This window comes from Oncorhynchus tshawytscha, linkage group LG10, assembly GCF_018296145.1.
Source record: "Oncorhynchus tshawytscha isolate Ot180627B linkage group LG10, Otsh_v2.0, whole genome shotgun sequence".
Lineage (NCBI taxonomy): Eukaryota > Metazoa > Chordata > Actinopteri > Salmoniformes > Salmonidae > Oncorhynchus > Oncorhynchus tshawytscha.
In genome coordinates, this window is record NC_056438.1 from 20,118,513 (window position 1) to 20,145,238 (window position 26,726).

At 46.8% G+C, this 26,726-nt stretch overlaps 1 protein-coding gene across 5 annotated transcripts in view; it reads right to left on the reverse strand.

The window, feature by feature from the left end:
- Window positions 1–26,726, reverse strand: part of nlgn2a (neuroligin 2a) — a 288,568-nt gene that overhangs the window by 155,002 nt on the left and 106,840 nt on the right. For all 5 annotated transcript variants that reach the window (XM_042328300.1, XM_042328303.1, XM_042328302.1 and 2 more), the window contains one exon: window positions 18,692–19,662. In XM_042328300.1, the coding sequence (XP_042184234.1) occupies window positions 18,692–19,190 (499 nt within the window). In that variant the 5' untranslated portion in view covers window positions 19,191–19,662. The remainder of the gene's footprint in view (window positions 1–18,691; window positions 19,663–26,726) is intronic.

Genomic DNA, 26,726 nt, shown 5'->3' on the forward strand with positions numbered 1-26,726 from the left:
GCTGCGTTCAGAGCCTGCCTTTAGGAAAGCGCTCGGAACGTGTTTGTATATGTTTTGGGAGGTTTAGTTGTTTGGCAACGCTTGAAGGACATTATTTGATCAAAATCAAGGTAATATCGAGGGAATGTGGATAGGAATCTGTAAAAAGATGTAACTGCCAAATTTCCTCTTCCAACATTCTCTCACTCACATTTGTTTCACCTCTCTCTCCCCCTCTGTCTCCCTCTGTCTCTCTCTGTCTCTCTCTGTCTCTCTCTCTCTCTGTCTCTCCTCTCCCCCCATCCATCCATCCATCACTCATCGATGGTCCCTGCCTAATAAGAGTGTTGTGTTAAAACCCACCTCCTACACTGGGGCAGTTAAAAAATTGGGGGGGGTTGTAGAAATCAGACAGATACTTATCTTCCGTGTGTGTGTGTGTGTGTGTGTGTGTGTGTGTGTGTGTGTGTGTGTGTGTATGGCTAGTTCAGCAGGCCAGCCCACAACTCCATTGATTAATCCTATAGTCATTAATTGTGTTCTCTGAACAGCAGAGGGTACAGTAAGTCTATGTTTTCATTACCTGAGGGTCAGGGGTTGGAGACTTAGTATTGACTTGTGTTCTCATACATGTAGGTTACATGTCAACAGCTTGTAAACATCGGTGAAACTCCGGTGGAGGTTTCCCTTTCAATAACCTTCTGCTTTCTATCTCTCCCTTTACCTTTTCTCCCATTCTCTCCGTTTCTGCCCCTCCATTCAGTACTTTCGGAGGCACTGTGAGCAGTGTGCTCTGGCAGAGGCGCCTCTGTGTGTGTGTGTGTGTGTGTGGGGGGGGTAAGGCTAATTTGCATTCACAGCCACTAGCCACCTCAGCTACAGCAAGCTCTGAAGTGACGGCCCTTTGAGCCACAGAGAGAGGAAGAAACAGAGAGAGAGACAGAGAGGGGGAGAGAGAGAGAGACAGTGAGGGAGACAGAGAGAGGGGGAGAGAGAGCGACAGAGAGGGGGAGAGAGAGAGACAGCGAGAGAGACAGAGAGAGGGGGAGAGAGAGACAGTGAGAGGGGGAGAGAGAGAGAGAGACAGTGAGAGAGACAGAGAGAGGGGGAGAGAGAGAGACAGAGAGGGGGAGAGAGAGAGACAGTGAGAGAGACAGAGAGAGGGGGAGAGAGAGACAGTGAGAGAGACAGAGAGAGACAGAGAGGGGGAGTGAGAGAGACAGCGAGAGAGACAGAGAGGGGAGAGAGAGACAGTGAAGAGACAGAGAGAGAGGGGGAGAGAGAGAGAGACAGCGAGAGAGACAGAGACAGTGAGAGAGACAGAGTGAGAGAGAAAGAGAGGGGGAGTGAGAGAGGGGGAGAGAGAAAGACAGAGAGGGGGAGAGAGACAGAGAGAGGGGGAGTGAGAGAGAGAGGGGGAGAGAGAGTTAGCGAGAGAGACAGAGAGAGGGGGAGAGAGAGGACAGAGAGGGGGAGTGAGAGAGACAGAGAGAGAGGGGGAGTGAGAGAGACAGTGAGAGAGACAGAGAGGGGAGAGAGAGACAGTGAGAGAGACAGAGAGAGAGGGGGAGAGAGAGACAGCGAGAGAGACAGAGACAGTGAGAGAGACAGAGTGAGAGAGAAAGAGAGGGGGAGTGAGAGAGGGGAGAGAGAAAGACAGAGAGGGGGAGAGAGACAGAGAGAGGGGGAGTGAGAGAGAGAGGGGGAGAGAGAGTTAGCGAGAGAGACAGAGAGAGGGGGAGAGAGAGGGACAGAGAGGGGGAGTGAGAGAGACAGAGAGAGAGGGGGAGTGAGAGAGACAGTGAGAGAGACAGAGAGAGGGAGAGAGAGAGAGAGACAGCGAGAGAGACAGAGAGGGGGAGTTAGAGAGAGACAGCGAGAGAGACAGAGAGAGGGGGAGAGAGAGAGACAGCAAGAGAGACAGAGAGAGAGACAGAGAGGGGGAGAGAGAGAGACAGCAAAAGAGACAGAGAGGGGGAGAGAGAGAGACAGAGGGGGAGAGAGAGAGACAGAGGGGGAGAGAGAGAGACAGCGAGAGAGGCAGAGAGAGGGGGAGAGAGAGAGACAGCGAGAGAGACAGAGAGACAGAGAGGGGGAGAGAGAGAGAGACAGAGATGGGGAGAGAGAGAGAGAGAGAGAGAGACAGAGAGGGGGAGAGAGAGAGACAGAGAGACGGAGAGAGAGAGAGACAGCGAAAGAGACGGAGAGAGAGAGACAGCGAAAGAGACGGAGAGAGAGAGACAGCGAAAGAGACGGAGAGAGAGAGAGAGACAGCGAAAGAGACGGAGAGAGAGAGACAGCGAAAGAGACGGAGAGAGAGAGAGACAGCGAGAGGGGGAGAGAGAGAGAGACAGCGAGAGAGACAGAGCGAGAGAGAGAGAGAGAGGGGGAGAGAGAGAGACAGCAAGAGAGACAGAGTGAGAGAGAGCGAGAGAGATAGAGAGAGATAGAGAGAGACAGAGACAGCGAGAGAGACAGAGAGAGGGGGAGAGAGAGGGGGAGAGAGAGAAAGAGAGAGACAGAGCGAGAGAGACAGCGAGAGAGACAGAGAGAGAGGGGGAGAGAGAGAGACAGCGAGAGAGACAGAGAGAGAGGGGGAGAGAGAGAGAGAGACAGCGAGAGACACAGAGAGAGAGGGGGAGAGAGAGAGACAGCGAGAGTGACAGAGAGAGAGAGACAGCGAGAGACAGAGCGAGAGAGAGAGAGGGGGAGAGAGATGGGGAGAGAGAGAAAGAGAGAGGGGGAGAGAGAGGGGGGAGAGAGAGTGAGGCAGAAAGAGAGAGAGAGAGAAAGAGAGAGAATGAGAGAGAGATAGAGAGAGAGAGATGGAAGGGGATGTCAAGAGGGTGAGTGTGAAAAACAGCGACTGATGAAGTCTGTGTGTATCCAGTCTGTGTGTGTATCCAGTCTGTGTCTTTATCCAATCTGTGTGTGTATCCAGTCCGTGTGTGTCCAGTCTGTGTGTGTCCAGTCTGTGTGTGTGTGTCCAGTCTGTGTCTGTCAATACAATGACCAATCATAAAAATATCACCAACACATTGTGTAGACCTAAAACCAGTCAAAAGCTTGGACACACCTATTCATTCAAGGGTTGTTCTTTATTTGAACTACATTGTAGAATAATAGTGAAGACATCAACACTATGAAATAACACATATGGAATCATGTAGTAACCAAAAAAGTGTTAAACAAATAAAATAAATATTTTATATTTGAGATTCTTCAAAGTAGCCACCCCTTGCCTTGATGACAGCTTTGCACACTCTTGGCATTCTCTCAACCAGCTTCACCTGGAACGCTTTTCCAAAAGTCTTGAAGGAGTTCCCACAAATGATTTGCACTTTTTGGCTAATTTACATTTTGGCTGCTTTTCCTTCATCCAGCGGTCCGACTCATCCCGAACCATATTCATTGGGTTGAGGTCGGGTGATTGTGGAGGCCAGGTCATCTGATGCAGCACTCCATCACCCTCATTCTTGGTCAAATAGTCCTTACGCAGCCTGGAGGTGTGTTGGGTCATTGCACTGTTGAAAAACAAATTATCGTCCCACTAAGAGCAAACCAGATGGGATGGAGTATCACTGCAGAATGCTGTGGTAGCCATGCTGGTTAAGTGTGCCTTGAATTCTAAATAAATCATAGACAGTATCACCAGCAAAGTACCCCCACACCATCACTCCTCCACACTTCACGTTGGGAACCACACATGCGGAGATCATCTGTTCACCTACACTGCGTCTCACAAAGACATGGCGGTTGGAACCAAAAATCTCAAATTTGGACTCATCAGACCAAAGGACAGATTTCCACCGGTCTAATGTCCATTGCTCGTGTTTCTTGGCCCAAGCAAGTCTCTTCTTATTATTGGTGTCCTTTAGTAGTGGTTTCTTTGCAGCAATTCAACCATGAAGGCCTGATTCACACAGTCTCCTCTGAACAGTTGATGTTGAGATGTGTCTGTTACTTGAACTCTGTGAATCATTTATTTGGACTGCAATCTGAGGCTAGTATCTCTAATGAACTTATTCTCTGCAGCAGAGGTAACTCTGGGTCTTCCTTTCCTGTGGTGGTCCTCACGAGAGCCAGTTTCATCATAGCGCTTGATGGTTTTTGCGACTGCGCTTGAAGAAATTGTCAAAGTTGTTGAAATTTTCTGGATTGACTGACCTTCGTGTCTTAAAGTAATGATGTACCGTCGTTTCTCTTTGCTTATTCGAGCTGTTCTTGCCATAATATTGACTTGGTCTTTTACCAAATAGGGCCATCTTCTGTATTCCAACCCTACCCTGTCACAACACAACTGATGGGCTGAAACACATTACGAAGGAAAGAAATTACACAAATTAACTTTTTACAAGGCACACCTGTTAATTGAAATGCATTCCAGGTGACTACCTCATGAAGCTGGTTGAGAGAATGTCAAGACAAAGGGTGGCTACTTTGAAGAATCTCAAATATAAAATATATTTTGATTTGTTTAACACCTTTTTGGTTGCTAAATGATTCCATATGTGCTATTTCATAGTTTTGATATCTTCACTATTATTCTACAATGTACAAAAAAAGAAAAACTCTGGAATGAGTAGGTGTCCAAACTTTTGACTGGAACTTTTCAAAAAAACATCTTCCAAAATATAGAATATGAATGTCTTGTTTCCCAAGGTGAATTGAAGAACAAGTAACAATGGATGCACTGAACACTGCTGAACACTGCGGTGGATCTGTTCCCTCTCTATCCATCTCCACACAGATGGATAACTGATCTAGAATCAGTAAAGACACCTTGATTCCCACATGGAGCTTATTATACATCACAAGAATATGACCAACACTGTGGCTGCGTCCCAAATGGCACCCTATTCCCTATTTAGTGCACTGCTTTTGACAAGGGCCCAGAAGGCTCTCGCCAAAAGTATTGCAAAATGTAGGGAATAGAGGGCAATTTGAGATGCAGCCTGTGTACGAATCTAGTCTCCTCTATCGCCATAACTACTCACAGTTGTTATAGATCTGTAGTACGATAGATCTGCGTGCATTTCCTTTTACACACAAGTGTGTAAGTGATCTAGAATTATAGCTCTGGATTCCCTAAGGGACCCTATTCAACTAATTAAAACTATCCAGGGAAGAGTTTATGGTGACACGTCAAACTCTTTTCCCTGACAGGGTATAACGTTAGCCTAAATCCTGTGTCTGGTATGAGAAACATTTCTATATTCACTTCTCATCCAGATCCTAATGTATGTTGAAGATTAGAGATTGGAAGGTGGTGCTGTTTTTCCCTTAGCTACAAATGAAAGGGGCAGCATGTACAATTGAAGTGGGAAGTTTACATACACTTAGGTTGGAGTCATTAAAACTCGTTTTTCAACCACTCCAGAAATGTCTATAGTTTTGGCAAGTCGGTTAGGACATCTACTTTGTGCATGACACAAGTCATTTTTCCAACAACTGTTTACAGGCAGATTATTTAACTCATAATTCACTGTATCACAATTCCATTGGGTCAGAAGTTTACATACACTAAGTTGACTGTCCCTTTAAACAGCTTGGAAAATTACAGAAAATGATGTCATGGCTTTAGAAGCTTCTGATAGGCTAATTGACATCATTTGAGTCAATTGGAGGTGTACCTGCGGATGTATTTCAAGGCCTACCTTCAAACGCAGTGCCTCTTTGCTTGACATCATGGGAAAATCAAAGGAAATCAGGCAAGACCTCAGAATTTTTTTTTGTAGACCTCCACACGTCCGGTTCATCCTTGGGAGCAATTTCCAAACGCCTGAAGGTACCACGTTCATCTGTACAAACAATAGTACGCAAGTATAAACACCATGGGACTACGCAGCCGTCATACCGCTCAGGAAGTTCTGTCTCCTAGAGATGAACGTACTTTGGTGCGAAAAGTGCAAATCAATCCCAAAACAACAGCAAAGGACCTTGTGAAGATGCTGGAGGAAACAGGTACAAAAGTATCTATATCCACAGTAAAATGAGTCCTATATCGACATAACCTGAAATGTCACTCAGCAAGGAAGAAGCCACTGCTACAAAACCGCGATAAAAAAATGCCAGACTACGGTTTGCAACTGCAAATGGGGACAAAGATCGTACTCTTTGGAGAAATGTCCTCTGGTCTGATGAAATAAAAATAGAACTGTTTGGATATAATGACCAACATTATGTTCAAATCAAATTTTATTTGTCACATACACATGGTTAGCAGATGTTAATGCGAGTGTAGCGAAATGCTTGTGCTTCTAGTTCCAACAATGCAGTAATACCCAACAAGTAATCTAACTAACAATTCCAAAACTACTGTCTTATACACAGTGTAAGGGGATAAAGAATATGTACATAAGGATATATGAATGAGTGATGGTACAGAGCAGCATAGGCAAGATACAGTAGCTGATATCGAGTACAGTATATACATATGAGATGAGTATGTAAACAAAGTGGCATAGTTAAAGTGGCTAGTGATACATGTATAACATAAGGATGCAGTCGATGATATAGAGTACAGTATATACGTATGCATATGAGATGAATAATGTAGGGTATGTAAACATTATATAAGGTAGCATTGTTTAAAGTGGCTAGTGATATATTTACATCATTTCCCATCAATTCCCATTATTAAAGTGGGTGGAGTTGAGTCAGTGTCAGTGTGTCGGCAGCAGCCACTCAATGTTAGTGGTGGCTGTGTAACAGTCTGATGGCCTTGAGATAGAAGCTGTTTTTCAGTCTCTCGGTCCCAGCTTTGATGCACCTGTACTGACCTCGCCTTCTGGATGATAGCGGGGTGAACAGGCAGTGGCTCGGGTGGTTGATGTCCTTGATGATCTTTATGGCCTTCCTGTAACATCGGGTGGTGTAGGTGTCCTGGAGGGCAGGTAGTTTGCCCCCGGTGATGCGTTGTGCAGACCTCACTACCCTCTGGAGAGCCTTACGGTTGAGGGCGGAGCAGTTGCCGTACCAGGCGGTGATACAGCCCGCCAGGATGCTCTCGATTGTGCATCTGTAGAAGTTTGTGAGTGCTTTTGGTGACAAGCCGAATTTCTTCAGCCTCCTGAGGTTGAAGAGGCGCTGCTGCGCCTTCTTCACGATGCTGTCTGTGTGAGTGGACCAATTCATTTTGTCTGTGATGTGTATGCCAAGGAACTTAAAACTTGCTACCCTCTCCACTACTGTTCCATCGATGTGGATAGGGGGGTGTTCCCTCTGCTGTTTCCTGAAGTCCACAATCATCTCCTTAGTTTTGTTGACGTTGAGTGTGAGGTTATTTTCCTGACACCACACTCCGAGGGCCCTCACCTCCTCCCTGTAGGCCGTCTCGTCGTTGTTGGTAATCAAGCCTACCACTGTTGTGTCGTCCGCAAACTTGATGATTGAGTTGGAGGTGTGCGTGGCCACGCAGTCGTGGGTGAACAGGGAGTACAGGAGAGGGCTCAGAACGCACCCTTGTGGGACCCCAGTGTTGAGGATCAGCGGGGAGGAGATGTTGTTGCCTACCCTCACCACCTGGGGGGCGGCCCATCAGGAAGTCCAGTACCCAGTTGCACAGGGCGGGGTCGAGACCCAGGGTCTCGAGCTTGATGACGAGCTTGGAGGGTACTATGGTGTTGAATGCCGAGCTGTAGTCGATGAACAGCATTCTCACATAGGTATTCCTCTTGTCCAGATGGGTTAGGGCAGTGTGCAGTGTGGTTGAGATTGCATCGTCTGTGGACCTATTTGGGCGGTAAGCAAATTGGAGTGGGTCTAGGGTGTCAGGTAGGGTGGAGGTGATATGGTCCTTGACTAGTCTCTCAAAGCACTTCATGATGACGGATGTGAGTGCTACGGGGCGGTAGTCGTTTAGCTCAGTTACCTTAGCTTTCTTGGGAACAGGAACAATGGTGGCCCTCTTGAAGCATGTGGGAACAGCAGACTGGTATAGGGATTGATTGAATATGTCCGTAAACACACCGGCCAGCTGGTCTGCGCATGCTCTGAGGGAGCGGCTGGGGATGCCGTCTGGGCCTGCAGCCTTGCGAGGGTTAACACGTTTAAATGTCTTACTCACCTCGGCTGCAGTGAAGGAGAGACTGCATGTTTTCATTGCAGGCCGTGTCAGTGGCACTGTATTGTCCTCAAAGCGGGCAAAAAGTTATTTAGTCTGCCTGGGAGCAAGACATCCTGGTCCGTGACTGGGCTGGATTTCTTCCTGTAGTCCGTGATTGACTGTAGACCCTGCCACATGCCTCTTGTGTCTGAGCCGTTGAATTGAGATTCTACTTTGTCTCTGTACTGACGCTTAGCTTGTTTAATAGCCTTGCGGAGGGAATAGCTGCACTGTTTGTATTCAGTCATGTCACCAGACACCTTGCCCTGATTAAAAGCAGTGGTTCGCGCTTTCAGTTTCACACGAATGCTGCCATCAATCCACGGTTTCTGGTTAGGGAATGTTTTAATCGTTGCTATGGGAACGGCATCTTCAACGCACGTTCTAATGAACTCGCACACCGAATCAGCGTATTCGTCAATGTTGTTGTCTGACGCAATACGAAACATCTCCCAGTCCACGTGATGGAAGCAGTCTTGGAGTGTGGAGTCAGCTTGGTCAGACCAGCGTTGTACAGACCTCAGCGTGGGAGATTCTTGTTTTAGTTTCTGTCTGTAGGCAGGGATCAACAAAATGGAGTCGTGGTCAGCTTTTCCGAAAGGGGGGCGGGGCAGGGCCTTATATGCGTCGCGGAAGTTAGAGTAACAATGATCCAAGGTCTTTCCACCCCTGGTTGCGCAATCGATATGCTGATAAAATTTAGGGAGTCTTGTTTTCAGATTAGCCTTGTTAAAATCCCCAGCTACAATGAATGCAGCCTCCGGATAAATCGTTTCCAGTTTGCAGAGAGTTAAATAAAGTTCGTTCAGAGCCATCGATGTGTCTGCTTGGGGGGGATATATACGGCTGTGATTATAATCGAAGAGAATTCTCTTGGTAGATAATGCGGTCTACATTTGATTGTGAGGAATTCTAAATCAGGTGAACAGAAGGATTTGAGTTCCTGTATGTTTCTTTCATCACACCATGTCACGTTAGTCATAAGGCATACGCCCCCGCCCCTCTTCTTACCAGAAAGATGTTTGTTTCTGTCGGCGCGATGCGTGGAGAAACCCGCTGGCTGCACCGCCTCGGATAGTCTCTCCAGTGAGCCATGTTTCCGTGAAGCATAGAACGTTACAGTCTCTGATGTCCCTCTGGAATGCTACCCTTGCTCGGATTTCATCAACCTTGTTGTCAAGAGACTGGACATTGGCAAGAAGAATGCTAGGGAGTGGTGCACGGTGTGCCCGTCTCCGGAGTCTGACCAGAAGACCGCCTCGTTTCCCTCTTTTTCGGAGTCGTTTTTTTGGGTCGCTGCATGGAATCCACTCCGTTGTCCTGTTTGTAAGGCAGAACACAGGATCCACGTCGCGAAAAACATATTCTTGGTCGTACTGATGGTGAGTTGACGCTGATCTTATATTCAGTAGTTCTTCTCGACTGTATGTAATGAAACCTAAGATGACCTGGGGTACTAATGTAAGAAATAACACGTAAAAAAACAAAAAACTGCATAGTTTCCTAGGAACGCGAAGCGAGTCGGCCATCTCTGTCGGCGCCGGAAGTAACCGATTGTTTGGAGGAAAAAGGGGGAGGCTTGCAAGCCGAAGAACACCATCCCAACCGTGAAGCACGGGGGTGGCAGCATCATGTTGTGGGGGTGCTTTGCTGCAGGAGTGACTGGTGCACTTCACAAAATAGATGGCATCATGAGGAAGGAAAATTATGTGGATATATTGAAGCAACATCTCAAGACATCAGTGAAGGAGTTAAAGCTTGGTCGCAAATGGGTCTTCCAAATGGACAATGACCCCAAGCATACTTCCAAAGTTGTGGTAAAATGGCTTAAGGACAACAAAGTCAAGGTATTGGAGCGGCCATCACAAAGCCATGACCTCAATCCTATAGAACCATTGTGGGCAGAACTGAAAAAGTGTGTGCGAGCAAGGAGGCCTACAAACCTGACTCATTTACACTAGCTCTGTCAGGAGGAATGGGCCAAAATTCACCCAACTTATTGTGGGAAGCTTGTAGAAGGCTTCCCGAAACTGACCTAAGACAGGGAATTTTTGCTAGGATTAAATGTCAGGAGTTGTGAAAAACTGAGTTTAAAAGTATTTGGCTAAGGAGTATGTAAACTTCCGATTTCAACTGTAGAAAAAGATGGAAAGAGAGGAGAGGAGGGAAGAGAGGAGGGAAGAGAGTAGGGAAGAGAGGATTGTAGAGAGGAGTGGAGAGAGTAGGGGAGAGAGGATTGTAGAGAGTAGGGGAGAGAGGAGTGGAGAGAGCAGGAGAGAGGAGTGGAGAGAGCAGGGGAGAGAGGAGGGGAGAGAGGAGTGGAGAGAGCAGGGGAGAGAGGAGGGGAGAGAGGAGTGGAGAGAGCAGGGGAGAGGAGTGGAGAGAGGAGTGGAGAGAGCAGGGGAGAGAGGAGTGGAGAGAGCAGGGGAGAGAGGAGTGGAGAGAGGAGTGGAGAGAGGAGTGGAGAGAGGAGTGGAGAGAGCAGGGGAGAGAGGAGTGGAGAGAGCAGGGGAGAGAGGAGTGGAGAGAGCAGGGGAGAGAGCAGGGGAGAGAGGAGAGGAGAGAGGAGTGGAGAGAGCAGGGGAGAGAGGAGTGGAGAGAGCAGGGGAGAGAGGAGTGGAGAGAGCAGGGGAGAGAGGAGAGGAGAGAGGAGTGGAGAGAGCAGGGGAGAGAGGAGAGGACAGAGGAGTGGAGAGAGCAGGGGAGAGAGGAGTGAAAGGGGCTGAAGGAGAGCAAGATGGTTGGGTATAGAGGAAGAAGAGTAGTGGAAGAAAAAGAGTAGCAATGCAGGAAGGGGAGTGATAATGTGAGAGTTGAATAAAGACACAGAATGAGAGAGAGCGAGAGAGTAAGTGAGGAGCTAAGTCAATACAATAGAAGACCCAGGCAAATACCACAACAGCGTAGCGGCGAGACAGAGGAAGAATTCAGGAGCATGTGACTAACCCCCCCACTACTCCCCTCCCAACACACGCTCTCCTTCCCTCTCCCTCTCTCCCTTTCTGCCTCAGAGGTTATAAATAGCCCTCATTCAAAGGTAAATGGATGTGGTCTCTGACGAGTGCTCACAGGGAAAAGCAGGAAGTGCTGGAGGGTTGCCAAGACGACCTACCTCTCCCCCTTCACTCCCATCTTCCGCTTTCCTCCCCGGCTCACATCATCGACCTAAGCATCTAAGCTACCGTACCCTCCCTCCCTTCGCTTCCATCACTCTCCCTCTTTCATCTCATCCATTTAGTCTTTTCATCCTGTCTCAAAAGACAAGCCTATTCTTTTCTGGGTCTCTTAAAACGCCCAGACCCCTCTCATTCGCATTGGATATATAAAAATAAACATCAACCTATACCCTTACACCCCTAACACTGAACACACACCACACACACAACCCCTCTTACCAGCCAGTCAAGTACACACCCCTCGAGCATAGCTCCAGCTGCTTATTTCCACACGTATCAGAGTGTTACCAGTCTGTGTTCATTAATACGGAATAAAAGTCCTTACTGGGTAATTGTGTGTGTGTGTGTGTGTGTATATATAACTGGGTAATTGACCCAGGCTGATGTAATTCCTCCCCCAAAGCCAAATGAAAGCCTCGTTTGACCGCGTTTCTGCTTTTGAAAATGATGGGATCGGCTCTGAAGAGTCAAAAAGTGGGAGGGGCTGGGAGCGCTTTGGTTCAGCGACCGTTCTGCTGTTTATGTTGTGCAAGAGTAGTTTGTGCCCCTACCTACCACCCTCCATCTCTTCATCCCTCAATCCCCACAATCTCTCTCAAAAAAGAGATATTATTCCCCACAGATCTATTGCACTTGAATTTAACTCTGGTGGTCCACCTGTTATAATCTCCTTTCACTATCTTTCTGTTTTCTGTTTTCTGTTTTCTGTTTGCTGTTTCGTCTCCTCCAGTTTCATCAACCCCTTTACTTCAAAGGGAGAAGTGCGTGTGTGTGTGTGTGTGTGTGTGTGTGTGTGTGTGTGTGTGTACAGTGGGTACTCCTACCAATTACTAGGCCCCTATACATACAACACCAAGGCCTTCCCTTGTAATTGTTTTTCATGTCCCCCTAGGAAAGATTGTGATCCACTTCTTTTCCTCTTTTATTTCCCCTTTCCCCTCTTCTACTGGAGGATACGACCAGAGGAGAGGAGAACAGTAAGGAGGAGAAAAACATCTGAGGAACAATCAAGGTTTGTTCTCGCATCAAAGACAATGCATATCTTCCACTGGCAGACAGACAGAGAGGCAAGCAGACAGGCAGACAGACAGACAGGCAGGCAAGCAGACAGACAGACAGGCAGGCAAGCAGACAGACAAGCAGGCAAGCAGACAGACAGACAGGCAGGCAAGCAGACAGACAGACAGGCAAGCAGACAGACAGGCAAGCAGACAGACAGACAGACAGGCAAGCAGACAGACAGACAGACAGGCAGGCAAGCAGACAGGCAGGCAGGCAAACAGACAGACAGACAGACAGACAGACAGACAGACAGACAGACAGACAGACAGACAGACAGACAGACAGACAGACAGACAGACAGAAATGCAGGCAGACAAACAGGCAGACAGGCAGGCACACGTCGGGAGGAGCAAGACTTATTTATTTATTTACTTTCTGGTATATTTGTTTATTTATTTATTATTATCGTCATCTACCAGTGTACAGCGTGTCTGAATATAGATGTAGCTTTGCTGCCTAGTGCTCATTGTGTTAGTATTGATTGAACATCTTAATATCAACTATCAGAATGTGACAGGAAAATACACTCACTAACCAGTTTATTAGGTACACCCCGTTCAAGGTACACCCCGTTTGCGAAAATGGTTCGCTCCTACAGACAGTGAGTCATGTGGCTGTGGCTTGCTATATAAAGCATCACCTAGAACATGACAGTGAGTTCAGTTTACTTGAGTGGCCTGGTCAGTCCCCAGACCTCCACTCAATATAGCCTCTTTGGGATGAGATGGAATGGGCTGTTCACAGCACGAATCTACCGCCGTCCAATTTGCAGCAACTGCGTGATGCCATAGCATCAGCATGAACCAACATCCCTGTGGCACGTTTCTGACACCTTGTAGAATGCCCTAAAGAATTCAGTCTGTTCTGGAGGCAAAAGGGGGTCCGACACAGTACTAGATGGGGGTTTCAATAAGTACAGTATATCACATATTATGTGTGTGAATGGTACTGTATATCACATATTATGTGTGTGAATGGTACTGTATATCACATATTATGTGTATGGATGGTACTGTATATCACATTATGTGTATGGATGGTACTGTATATCACATTATGTGTATGGATGGTACTATATATCACACATTATGTGTATGGATGGTACTGTATATCACATATTATGTGTGTGAATGGTACTGTATATCACATATTATGTGTATGGATGGTACTGTATATCACATTATGTGTATGGATGGTACTGTATATCACATTATGTGTATGGATGGTACTATATATCACACATTATGTGTATGGATGGTACTGTATATCACATTATGTGTATGGATGGTACTGTATATCACATTATGTGTATGGATGGTACTGTATATCACATATTATGTGTGTGGATGGTACTATATATCACATATTATGTGTATGGATGGTACTGTATATCACATATTATGTGTGTGGATGGTACTGTATATCACATATTATGTGTATGGATGGTACTGTATATCACATATTATGTGTGTGAATGGTACTGTATATCACATATTATGTGTATGGATGGTACTGTATATCACATTATGTGTATGGATGGTACTGTATATCACATTATGTGTATGGATGGTACTATATATCACACATTATGTGTATGGATGGTACTGTATATCACATTATGTGTATGGATGGTACTGTATATCACATTATGTGTATGGATGGGTATCTGGATGACTGGAGAGTGGGATGAGTGTTAGGGGATGAGTGTTAGGGGAATGGGTGTTAGGGGGATGGGTGTTAGGGGATGGGTGTTAGGGGGATGGGTGTTAAGGGATGAGTGTTAAGGGAATGAGTGTTAAGGGAATGAGTGTTAGGGGATGAGTGTTAGGGGGATGAGTGTTAGGGGGATGAGTGTTAGGGGGATGAGTGTTAGGGGGATAGGTGTTAGGGGAATGGGTGTTAGGGGTTAGGGGAATGGGTGTTAGGGGAATGGGTGTTAGGGGGATGGGTGTTAGGGGGATGGGTGTTAGGGGGATGGGTGTTAGGGGGTGGTGTGTGCGGGAGGGGTTGGTGTGTGCGGGAGGGGTTGGTGTGTGCGGGAGGGGTTGGTGTGTGTGTGGGGGGGGTGTGGCGTGTGTGTGTGGGGGGGTGCGGCGTGTGTGTGGGGGGGGACAGCCACAGCCAGCTCAGGGAGAGGAGAGAGGTGCTGGGCAGCTGATCATTGCCTATTCATCAGTCTCTGTCTAGGGGGTATATAGACTCACCTCACACACACACACACACACACACACACACGCGAGCATACACACACCGAGAGAGACATAGACATATACATACTAGATAGACTATCCCCTGGTCCCCATAGGAAGATAGTGTAGTGCTGATGGTAGTCAATATCACTGCAGAATGTCCATATACTGTAACTATTACACACAGCAAGGGGAAAATCTGCCATTCTGCCCTTGATCAAGGCAGTTAACCCCTAACAAAAGCTGCCACCGGGTGCTGATGACATCAATTCTGGGGGTTGGGTTAAATGCGGAAGACACACTTCAGTTGAATTCAATCAGTTGTTCAACTGACTAGGTACCCCCTTCCCTAGTGCACTATAAACAGAATAGGATGCCATAACCCTGGTTAAAAGTAGTAGTAGGGAATAGGATGCCATAACCCTGGTTAAAAGTAGTAGTAGTAAATAGGATGCCATAACCCTGGTTAAAAGTAGTAGTAGTAGTGAATAGGATGCCATAACCCTGGTTAAAAGTAGTAGCAGTGAATAGGATGCCATAACCCTGGCTAAAAGTAGTAGCAGTGAATAGGATGCCATAACCCTGGTTAAAAGTAGTAGCAGTGAATAGGATGCCATAACCCTGGCTAAAAGTAGTAGCAGTGAATAGGATGCCATAACCCTGGTTAAAAGTAGTAGCAGTGAATAGGATGCCATAACCCTGGTTAAAAGTAGTAGCAGTGAATAGGATGCCATAACCCTGGTTAAAAGTAGTAGCAGTGAATAGGATGCCATAACCCTGGCTAAAAGTAGTAGCAGTGAATAGGATGCCATAACCCTGGTTAAAAGTAGTAGCAGTGAATAGGATGCCATAACCCTGGTTAAAAGTAGTAGTAGGGAATAGGATGCCATAACCCAGGTTAAAAGTAGTAGTAGGGAATAGGATGCCATTTTGAATGCAGCCTCACTCAATGCAGCCTCAGCTCCACTGGGGGTTCCACTGTGTGTGTGTGTGTGTGTGTGTGTGTGTGTGTGTGTGTGTGTGTGTGTGTGTGTGTGTGTGTGTGTGTGTGTGTGTGTGTGTGTGTGTGTGTAAGTTGAAAATCCCCATGTAAATGAGCAGAAGAAGAGACTGCGAAAAGACAGAGACTGGCAGAAGCTTGATCTGATTTAGAGATAGTTGGTATATGACTGTGTCCCAAATGGCACCCTATTCCCTACATAGTGCACTACTTTAGACCAGACTCTGATCAAACGATACACAGGGAACAGGGTGCCTTTTGGGTCTAAACCTAGGTGTTGAGAGTTTGAAGGGTGAGAAGGGGGAAGTGGTGGGTGAGAAGGGGTGAGAAGGGGGAAGTGGTGGGTGAGAAGGGGTGAGACGGGGGAAGTGGTGAGCCCTATCTCACTGAGAGGTGTCAGGGGGAAAGACTGATGCTATCTGGAGAGATGGCGAGACCCAGATAAACACCTTTGACACACTGCGGGATCATTGGATGTACACACACACACACACACACACACACACACACACACACACACACACACACACACACACACACACACACACACACACACACACACACACAGTGGAACCCCCAGTGGAGCTGGGCTGTACTGTTAAAGTGCTATTTGGTGTTATTTCAGAGCAGAGAGCACTGTCTTCTTGTAGTGTTTCTCAGGACACAAACACAAACTTTAGAAAAAAGCACGCTTAAAAACCTCTCATAAAAGTCTAGATAGTACCTAGTGTTAGTAACAGTTGAGAGTGAGTATCTAAAAAGCTAGATCTAGGCAGTTTGGAGGTCAGTCTGTGATATTGACAGACCAAACAGAATCCTGTGGGTGATGGTGAAGCATAGAAAAGGATCAGGTCCTCATATCTTTGCAATAAACACCACACAGCCATGCAATCTCCATAGACAAACATTGGCAGTAGAATGGCCATACTGAAGAGCTCAGTGACTTTTAACGTGGCACCATCATAGGATGCCACCTTTCCAACAAGTCGGTTCGTCAAATTCCTGCCCTGCTAGAGCTGCACGGTCAAATGTAAGTGCTGTTATTGTGATGTGGAAACGTCTAGGAGCAACAATGGCTCAGCCGCAAAGTGGTAGGCCACACAAGCTCACAGAGCAGGACCGCTGAGTGCTGAAGTGCGTAAAAATAGTCTGTCCTTGGTTGCAAACCTCACTACCAAGTTCCAAACTGTGTCTGGAAGCAACGTCAGCCCAATAACTGTTCGTCGGGAGCTTCATGAAATGGCTTTCCATGGCCGAGCAGCCGCACACAAGCCTAAGATCGCCATGCACAATGCCAAGTGTCAACTGTAGAGGTGCAAAGCTCACCGCCATTGGACTCTGGAGCATTCTCTGGAGTCATGAATCGCACTTCACCAGGTGCCATTTTTTATTTTATTTTATTTACTTAACCTTTATTTAACTAAGCAAGTCAGTTAAGAACAAATTCTTATTTAAAATGATGGCCTAGGAACAGTGGGTTAACTGCCTTGTTCAAGGGCAGAACAACAGATTTTTACCTTGTCAGCTCTGGGATTTGATCTACCAACCTTTCGTCACTGGTCCAACGCTCTAATCACTAGGCTACCCGCAGCCCCAAATCCAATGGATTAATATGGGTTTGTCGGATACCAGGAGAACGCTACCTGCCCAAATGCATAGTGCCAACTGTAAAGTTTGGTGGAGGAGGAATAATGGTCTGGGGCTGTTTTTCATGGTTCGGGCTTGGCTTCAGTGAAGGGTAATCTAAACGTACAGCATACAATGACATTCTAGACGATTCTGTGCTTCCAACTTTGTGGCAAGAGTTTGGGGAAGGCCCTTTCCTGTTTCAGCATGACAATGCCCCTGCGCACAAAGCGAGGTCCATACAGAAATGGTTTGTCGAGATCGGGGTGAAAGAAATTGACTGACCTGCACAGAGCCCTGACCTCAACTCCGTCGAACACCTTTGGGATGAATTGGAACGACAACTGCGAGCCAGGAGGCCTAATCTCCCAACATCAGTGCCCGACCTCACTAATGCTCTAGTGGCTGAACAGAAGCAAGTTCCCGCAGAAATGTTCCAACATCTAGTGGAAAGCCTTCCCAGAATAGTGGAGGCTGTTATAGCTACAAAGGGGGGGGATCAACTTCAGATTAATGCCCATGATTTTGAGATGTTCAACGAGCAGGTGTCCACATAAATTTGGACATGTAGTGCATTTCCTACAAGCTGTTCGAAATATAAACGTTTCTGACACTGTCTGTTCATAGGAGAAAAGTATGAAAAATGAAAAGATTTAATTCCCTTGCCAAAAGAAATGTGGAAATGATTTGGAGGAAGGAAAGAAGTTTCTAGGGAGGTTTTAGATACAGTATATCTGGTGACAGATGACAGTTGAGTTGAAAGAAACTCTGTCCTCCTCTCCTTCCCTTCCTGCACCCCAGACCATCAAAGATTCACACAAGATTGACACAACTGTCAGAGAATTATTTTGAGGCAAGGCAACGAGGGTTTGAATCAGTAGAAGAAGCCTTACTTTTCCTCAGGGACGGACTGGCCATTTTGGGCAAACGCCAGATGGGCTAGTCCATTCTTAGCCAAGTGGGCATGTCTAACTTGGGTTTTTCACAAAAAATTATCATTATCTGGCTAAAAATGGGGACCGTAATGGAAACAATTGGCCAGTGTGGGGGCCTCGAGGGGAAAAAATGGGGCAGTGTGTTATGTTAGAAATGTGAGGGCCGATTACTGGTCGTAGTCCACCCCTGCTTTTCCTCCTTCCCTCTCCCCTTACCTTGTTCAACCCAGACTCAGACATAGCTCAGTGGCACCCCTAAAAAGAAAATGGGAGAAGACCTTAAAACTGTCTGAAAATGATTTAGACAAGTAGAACAGGCTTTACAAAGTGTCTGCTTCTCAAACTTCATCTGCATGCCCCCGACCTACTGAACCAAAGAGAGATTCAGGAAAAACATTTGGAAATGATTTGGGCAAGGAGAGTGAGGTTTCAGGGGGTTTAGATATGTTTTGGGGACAAACAAAGGACTGAAAGAAGATAATGAGATCTGATCTAATGACAGATCCACCTTCCTTCTCCCCTTTCCATCCTCACCCTCCTACCCACATGTAGGTGTATAGATAGACATGAGTGGCGCCCCCTATGGGAGAGAAGGACCACCCCTACCCGACACTCACCGTCCTCGGTGGGCACGTAGACGTTGAGGTAGAGGCAGTCCTCGCTCTGGTTCTGGATGTAGCTGGCCGCCACATCCAGGTTGTCGGTGAACCACACCGGCAGCATGATCTCCGGCAGCACGCCGTGCACGTTCTGCGGGCATACCGGGGCGAATGCTGTGGCGTTGCGGATCTCCTGCCAAGAGCCCGGAGCCTCGGGTGGCTGAAAGCGGCGGTCGCCGATGGGCGCGGTGGCGTAGGGCACGCCCAGGTACTGCTCCACTGGCCCCAAGATCTCGTTGTTCAGGTCCTTTTTGAGCCCGCGCAGCTTGCCGTAGTTGGTGGTCACCGTGGGCAGCTTGTTGGCAGGGTCTATCTTCTGGCAGGAGGTCAGAGAGAGGCGGAGAGCCAGGCCCAAAAGCCAGACTAGACAGGTGTCGGCCATGTTGCAGCGGGGGCGGGGACTAAGGCTTAGACCCCGCCCATTTGGCTTACACAGGGATAGAGGGAAGAGATACATGACTGATAGCTATAGACTCCACCTCCAACTCAACGATATTCGTCCGTCTATGTTAGAGTTCCAAAGAGGACTCAATGTTCATGAAGATATAGAGAATATTGGAGAGAAAGGGAATAGAAAGAGAATACGAGAGAAGGGGTAGTTGAGAGTGTTAATGAAAGAAAAAAGTGGACCCTCAGAAAGGGTGGAGGTCTGGAGCGAGGGAGGGAGTACAGGAGGATGGGTGGATGAGGAGTGGAGTGGCGCGGGTGGTGCGGTGTAATACAGGGGGGGCGGGAGAGGTTGGGGGTTAGGGGGAGACCGGGCGGTCTTTAGAAGGTGTGGTTGTGGTCAGTGTTGGTGTTCTACGGTCGCTGTCGAGAACGGTTCCACGGTCAGAACTCTGTTACGTTCCATCCTCCTGTACGGTCCTCATCACGGTCGATGTCTGCCGTCACAGTTCCTGGTCAACTGTCACCGTCACAAACGGACCCTGCAGAAGAGAGGGGGGAGAGGAGTTGGGAGAGAGGGAAAGGGAGAAAATAACAGATTAAGGATTACTCTTGATATCACAGATGGCCTACCAATCAGCACAGCCCATCATTCATGTCTGTATTGCTATCTGTGAATTTCTAGCAAGTGACCTGTAAGTCATTTAGTGTACTGGGAATGAAAATCTATATCAATATCTTCTCGGACTTATTTCACCCACAAAAACAATCCCTACACATTGTGCCAGGTCCAATGCATCTATGTAGGGATTCATCATCATCAGCGTTGAAACAGATAACTCACTAAAGTATAGACATAATCACATCGCTCATCCAAGCCCTCTATGATCATCGCTGATCCATCCTTAGTCCTTATTATGGGCTGTAATCACCATGGAGACGCTATTGATGCCCCAATAGTTATAGATATTCATTTCCTATTGGGCAGCTGTGGCAAAGCTTACAAACACTCACACACACGCACGCGTACACACTCAGAAGGATGCCCGCTTGGACACTCACACACACACACAGGGGCCCAAACACAGACATACACACGTGCACGTGCACACACACACCACACACACACACACACACAGGATACTGGATTAGACCGGTCTTTCACTGACCATAAGGGTCAATGGTCATCAGTGGCTGTTTATAAGCAGCTTAGAGAAGCTTCCGGATGCTTTGGATCCCAGCTGTGGCATGCAAACACAAACGCACACACACATCAATAAGTATATACACACATGGGAATGCACCAATCTGCACACACATACTGAGTGAGAAAGAGAGAGGCAGAGAAAGAGAGAGAGAGAGGCAGAGAGAGAGAGAGAGAGGCAGAGAGTGAGAGAGAGAGGCAGAGAGAGAGAGAGGCAGAGAGAGAGAGGGCGAGAGAGAGAGAGAGAGAGAGAGAGAGGTAGAGAGAGAGAGAGGCAGAGAGAGAGAGCGAGAGAGAGAGAGAGAGAGAGAGAGAGAGAGAGAGAGAGAGAGAGGCAGAGAGAGAGCGAGAGAGGCAGAGAGAGGCAGAGAGAGAGAGGCAGAGAGAGAGCGAGAGAGAGCGAGAGAGAGAGAGCGAGAGAGAGAGAGGCAGAGAGAGAGAGAGAGAGCGAGAGAGAGAGGCAGAGAGAGAGAGAGGCAGAGAGAGAGCGAGAGAGGCAGAGAGAGAGCGAGAGAGGCAGAGAGAGAGCGAGAGAGGCAGAGAGAGGCAGAGAGAGAGGCAGAGAGAGAGAGCGAGAGAGAGAGAGAGAGAGGCAGAGAGAGAGCGAGAGAGCGAGAGAGGCAGAGAGAGGCAGAGAGAGAGAGAGGCAGAGAGAGAGAGCGAGCGAGAGAGAGAGAGAGAGAGAGAACGAGAGAGCGAGAGAGGCAGAGAGGCAGAGAGAGAGAGAGCGAGAGAGCGAGAGAGGCAGAGAGGCAGAGAGAGAGAGGCAGAGAGAGAGAGAGAGAGAGAGAGAGAGAGGCAGAGAGAGAGGCAGAGAGAGAGAGAGAGAGAGAAAGAGGCAGAGAGAGAGAGAGAGAGAGAGAGAGAGATGCAGAGAGAGAGAGAAAGAGGCAGAGAGAGAGAGAGAGAGAGAGAGAGAGAGAGAGAGAGAGAGAGAGAGAGGCAGAGAGAGAGAGAGAGGCAGAGAGAGGCAGAGAGAGAGAGAGAGGCAGAGAGAGAGAGAGAGGCAGAGAGAGGCAGAGAGAGAGAGAGAGGCAGAGAGAGGCAGAGAGAGAGAGAGAGAGAGAGAGAGGCAGAGAGAGGCAGAGAGAGAGAGAGAGAGAGAGAGAGAGAGAGAGAAAGAGGCAGAGAGAGAGAGAGAGACAGAGAGAGAGAGAGGCAGAGAGAGAGAGGAAGAGAGAAAGAGAGGGAGAGAGAAAGAGACTTTCCAAAATGGAGATGTATGGCTAAACCATTTCTCCAATCTTTTTGGCACTATAACAAAGAACAAACAACAAAAACATATAAATGATCAATCTATTAAAGACTACCAGAAACCACTGGATTCTACAATTAAATTCTACAACCACCTAAAAGGAAGCGATTCCCAAACATTCCACAACAAAGCCATCACCTACAGAGAGATGAACCTGGAGAAGAGTCCCCTAAGCAAGCCGGTCCTGGGGCTCTGTTCAAAAACACAAACACACCCCACAGAGCCCCAGGACAACAGCACAATTAGACCCAACCAAATCATGAGAAAACTAAAAAATAATTACTTAACACATTGGAAAGATTGAACAAAAAACTGCAAACTAGAATGATATTTGGCCCTAAACAGAGAGTACACATTGGCAGAATACCTGACCACTGTGACTGACCCAAACTTAAGGAAAGCTTTGATTATGTACAGACTCAGTGAGCATAGCCTTGCTATTGAGAAAGGCCGCCGTAGTCAGACATGGCTCTCAAGAGAAGACAGGCTATGTGCCCCATGCCCACAAAATGAGGTGGAAACTGAGCTGCACTTCCTAACCTCCTGCCAAATGTATGGCCATATTAGAGACACATATTTCCCTCAGATTACACAGACCCACAAAGAATCTGAAAACAAATCAAATTTTGATAAAGTCCCATATCTACTGGGTGAAATACTACAGTGTGCCATCACAGCAGCAACGAGTGAAGAACAAACACCATTGTAAATTCAACCCATATTTATGTTAATTTATTTTCCCTTTTTTACTTTAACTATTTGCACATCATTACAACACTGTATATAGACATAATATTACCTTTGAAACGTCTTTATTCTTTTGGAACTTATTTTGGAACCTTGTCACAATACAACTGATTAGCTCAAAAGCATTAAGAAGGAACAAAATACATAAATTAACTTTTAACAAGGCACACCTGTTAATTGAAATGCATTTCAGGTGACTACCTCATGTAGCTGGTTGAGAGAATGCCAAGAGTGTGCAAAGCTGACATCAAGGCAAAGTGTGGCTACTTTGAAGAATCTCAAATCTAAAATATATTTGGATTTGTTTCACACTTTTTTGGTTACTACATGATTCCATGTGTGTTATTTCATAGCTTTCATGTCTTCACTATTATTCTACAATGTAGAAAATAGTAACAAATAAAGACAAACCCTTGAATGCGTTTGTGTCCAAACTTTTGACTGGTACTGTGTTTCCCATGCCAATAAAGTCCCTTGAATTGAATTGAGAGAGAGATTTGCCTGTTATATTCCAGTAGCATTGCTTCTCTCTCTCTCTCCGCCCCATCATTAATGTTACTGTCAAGCTGTACTCCTAGTCTGCGTACCAAATCGCACCCCATTCCCTATATAGTGCACTACTTTTGAACAGGCCCCATAGGGTTCTGTTCAGAAGTACTGCACTATGCAGGGATTAGGATGGCATTTGGAACACAGGCCTTAGTCCCTCCAGTTTGTCCCTTGTTATTGGGTTATCACCATCCCATAATTGTTCCATTTAATGTCCTCATTAACTGTATTATTGCTTCAGCTGTCTGGGTTTGCTTTTTGCCAATAAAGCTATTTGTATTTGGAATTGAGGGAGAGGAGACGGTGAGTTAATTTGGAAGCAGAGTTCTGATGGGGGCCATGAATTTAAACACAGATAGGTCGATGCAAATAATAAGGAGAGTCGGTTTTGGGAAAAAAATACTATTTTTTTGGTTCAAGGAAATTATACTGTATTTTAGCTCAGTTCATGCAGTTTGGAGTAGAAAAGCATTGCGGATATGATGTGCCTTGTAAAGCTAGCGTGACTGTGGGGTGTGTAATTGGAATACAATGAAAATGTTCACCGTGTCCGGACTGTTATATTCCTTGTCCCCACTTTATTGTACATTCCATCCTGTTATGTTTCTGTCTGTTTCTATTGCTCCCTTGTGTGTCCTCCCTCTCTCTCTCTTTTCTCCCTCTATTCTTCTTTCCGCGTTCCTATTATTTTCTCTCCCCGTCTTTATCCAAATCTTTTAGCCCCTAGAGTGTGCATGCATGCGTGCTTTTGAGTGTGCCTTCATTCTTATACTGTATGCGTGTGTGTATACACATTTTCCAGTGTATGTGTGTGTGCATCAGTATGTGTGTGCCTGTTCGCATCTGTGTGTTTGTTTAAACATTCCTATGTGTGTGTGTGTGTGTGTGTGTGTGGGGGGGGGTCTATAGTCTCTGTGTGGTTTCTCTTCTCCTAATTAAACCTCAGAGAGAGGAGAGGAGACACCAGAGAAACCCTACCCACGCACCCAATATCCCAATAACACACCATGCCACAACACATTCAATTTTCATGCTCAAAAACACATAAGAGGCCAAGAGAGGAAGTCTCATCTTAAATCAGGAAGGTATATAGCAAAGAGAGGATACATCCATTGAGTGTTGATATGGAACTGATCTCAAGGCAGATCGTAACTACTTAAGGACTTTGTAACCCTGCTAAACTGATCAGTGTAATAATGGTCATGGTGACCTCCAGGGTGGAGGACACATCTGGCCCAGATCAACACTCCATCCTGGGGCTTGGTTAGAGGACGATCCAGGGTGGACATCGGGGTACTGGCAGATGTTAGGCTGCCTGAGGGACAGCCAGGTGTCAGGGCCCATCTGAGAGGATTCTAATTGGATAATTGTTTCAATTACGGAGCCTAATTGGCCAAGCTAGCATTGCCGGGGGGGTTGCCGAGGAGCAGCAGGGGGTGAAGAGCCAGGGACGGCAATATTCCAACATCAGAGATGTCACACCAGCGGGCCACTTTTTTGTTAGGTAGTTCCCACTTGAATACACTCGCACGCACACACACACTCATACATGATTCATATGAGGGAACACAACATCAGACAAGTATTTTCTCCTGTCCTACAGGGAACATGGGGAACACTACACTGACATGGTGTCGGCAAGCCGCCAGTGTGAAAATAATAGCATTTCTTTCTATCACTGTCTCTGTCCGTCTGCCCCCCCATGGTATACTTGAAGAATGACTTTGATGGACACTGTGTTTTATCCCTTTACCCCTTCATTCCTCCAGCCCCCCACTCTTTCATCCCTCCGTCCATCTCATCACGACTTCCAAAGGCTCAGACTTTTCAGTTCGAAATCAGCTGAGCTCGTTTTAATTACAAATAAAATATGACAAAATCCCAGTTGACAGTGTGGAGACGATGTAGCTACCTGACACTGTGTATGTGTTTGGTCTAAGTGTTGGGGAGGTCAATCTGAAGCCTTGACACAGTGACGGTAGAAGACAGTGATTGAGGGAGCAGATTGCCCCTTTAGTCTCTGCGGGTGACAACGGAAGAGAGAGCAGAGTGGGAGACCCAGTCTGACCCCCCCTGTGACAGGACGACGGCTCGGCATTCTTTGAGGCGGGGCGGCTGGTCGGTCACCATGGTGACAGCAGGCAGACAGCTCAAGACAGAGGTTGGCCATGCCAACGGGCAGGTCAGTAGCAGTTCATACCACTGTCACTAGAACTGTCTCCCTTCTTTATTTCTTTATTTTCTTTTATGGTATCGTCCCCCCCATCACCGCTCCTCTATCTCTCTGTCTGTCCGCCAGGGAGGAAGAGAGGGATGAGTTGACCGAGAGTTGGTATCGTCCCCCCCATCACCGCTCCTCTATCTCTCGGTCTGTCCGCCAGGGAGGAAGAGAGGGATGAGTTGACCGAGAGTTCAGTGGGAAAGTCAACGACGGAGGGAGAGAGAGATAGGAGAGGAAAAGAGAGCCTGAAGAGACAGCAATCAGATAGTGCCATATCTCTCGTTTCAGACCTGATGATTTGTTTGCAAACTCTCACCTTTCTCTATCATTCTCTCTCTTTCTCTCTCACCATTCTCTTTCGCTCACCTTTCTCTTTCTTTACCTCTCTATTCTCTCAACATTCTCTCTCTATTCTCTCTATTCTCTCTATTATCTCGCCATTCTCTCTCTCTATTCTCTCACCATTGTCTCTCTCGCTTTCACTCTCTCTTTCTTTCTATTATCTCGTCATTCTCTTTATTGCTCTCTCTTTCTCTCTCTAATCTCTCACCATTCTCTCTTTCATCTCTCACCATTCTCTCTCTTTTCTCTCCCTCACTCTTTAGATACATGTTTTCTCTGTTGCTTACACACAACAATGTCAATAGTGCTTTGATGGCTACTATCTAACTACTCACCAGCCAGTTACTATCTATTATCGCTATTATCTGACCTTGCAGTGTGTGTGTGTGTGTGTGTGTATGTGTGTGTGTGTGTTACTGTATTGTTAATTCACTGGTGATTCTCTCCAAATCCTCATTCACTGAACTGGTAAAAGACTCTCAGCAAGAATGGTCTGATAGGATGCCAATTCTACTAGAGTTAGAAAGGACAGGAAAGAGGGAGAGGGAGAGAGAAAGAGAGGCAGAAAGGGAGAAAGAGAGAGAGAGAGAGAGAGAGAACAGAAGTGATTCATGAGAGGAGAATGAGGGTTGGTGGGAGAATTGTAGACAGCTACACACACACTTCAACACTTCACTTCAGGGAGGGTGACTCAGAGGTTTCGGACCAACAGAGCACAAAATTGGAAACAATACGACAGCAAGAGTTAAAAGAAAATATTTACAGGGTTTGAGCTTGTGTGAGAGCATGGTTTCTGCCGACGGTCAGTGGCTCTGGGTCTAGCTCTAAGGACCATGGAGGGGACTGGAAACTCATTAGCCAGCTACTGGTTAGATGAATCACTGTCTGACAGACAGAGAGGGGCTATGTTCCAAATGGCACCCTATTCCCTAGTGCACTACTTTTGACCAGAACCTTATGGGGAAAAAGACTGAGAGACAAGAGACAAGGGCCACATCACTCTGCTTGTTATGTCTTATCTGTCTACACATACACGCCCATACAGCTGATAAAGACAGACAGACAGACAGACAGACAGACAGACAGACAGACAGACAGACAGACAGACAGACAGACAGACAGACAGACAGACAGACAGACAGACAGACAGACAGACAGACAGACAGACAGACAGACAGACAGACAGACAGACAGACAGACAGACAGACAGACAGACAGACAGACAGACAGACAGACAGACAGACAGACAGACAGACAGACAGACAGACACTGGATATATCTGATACAA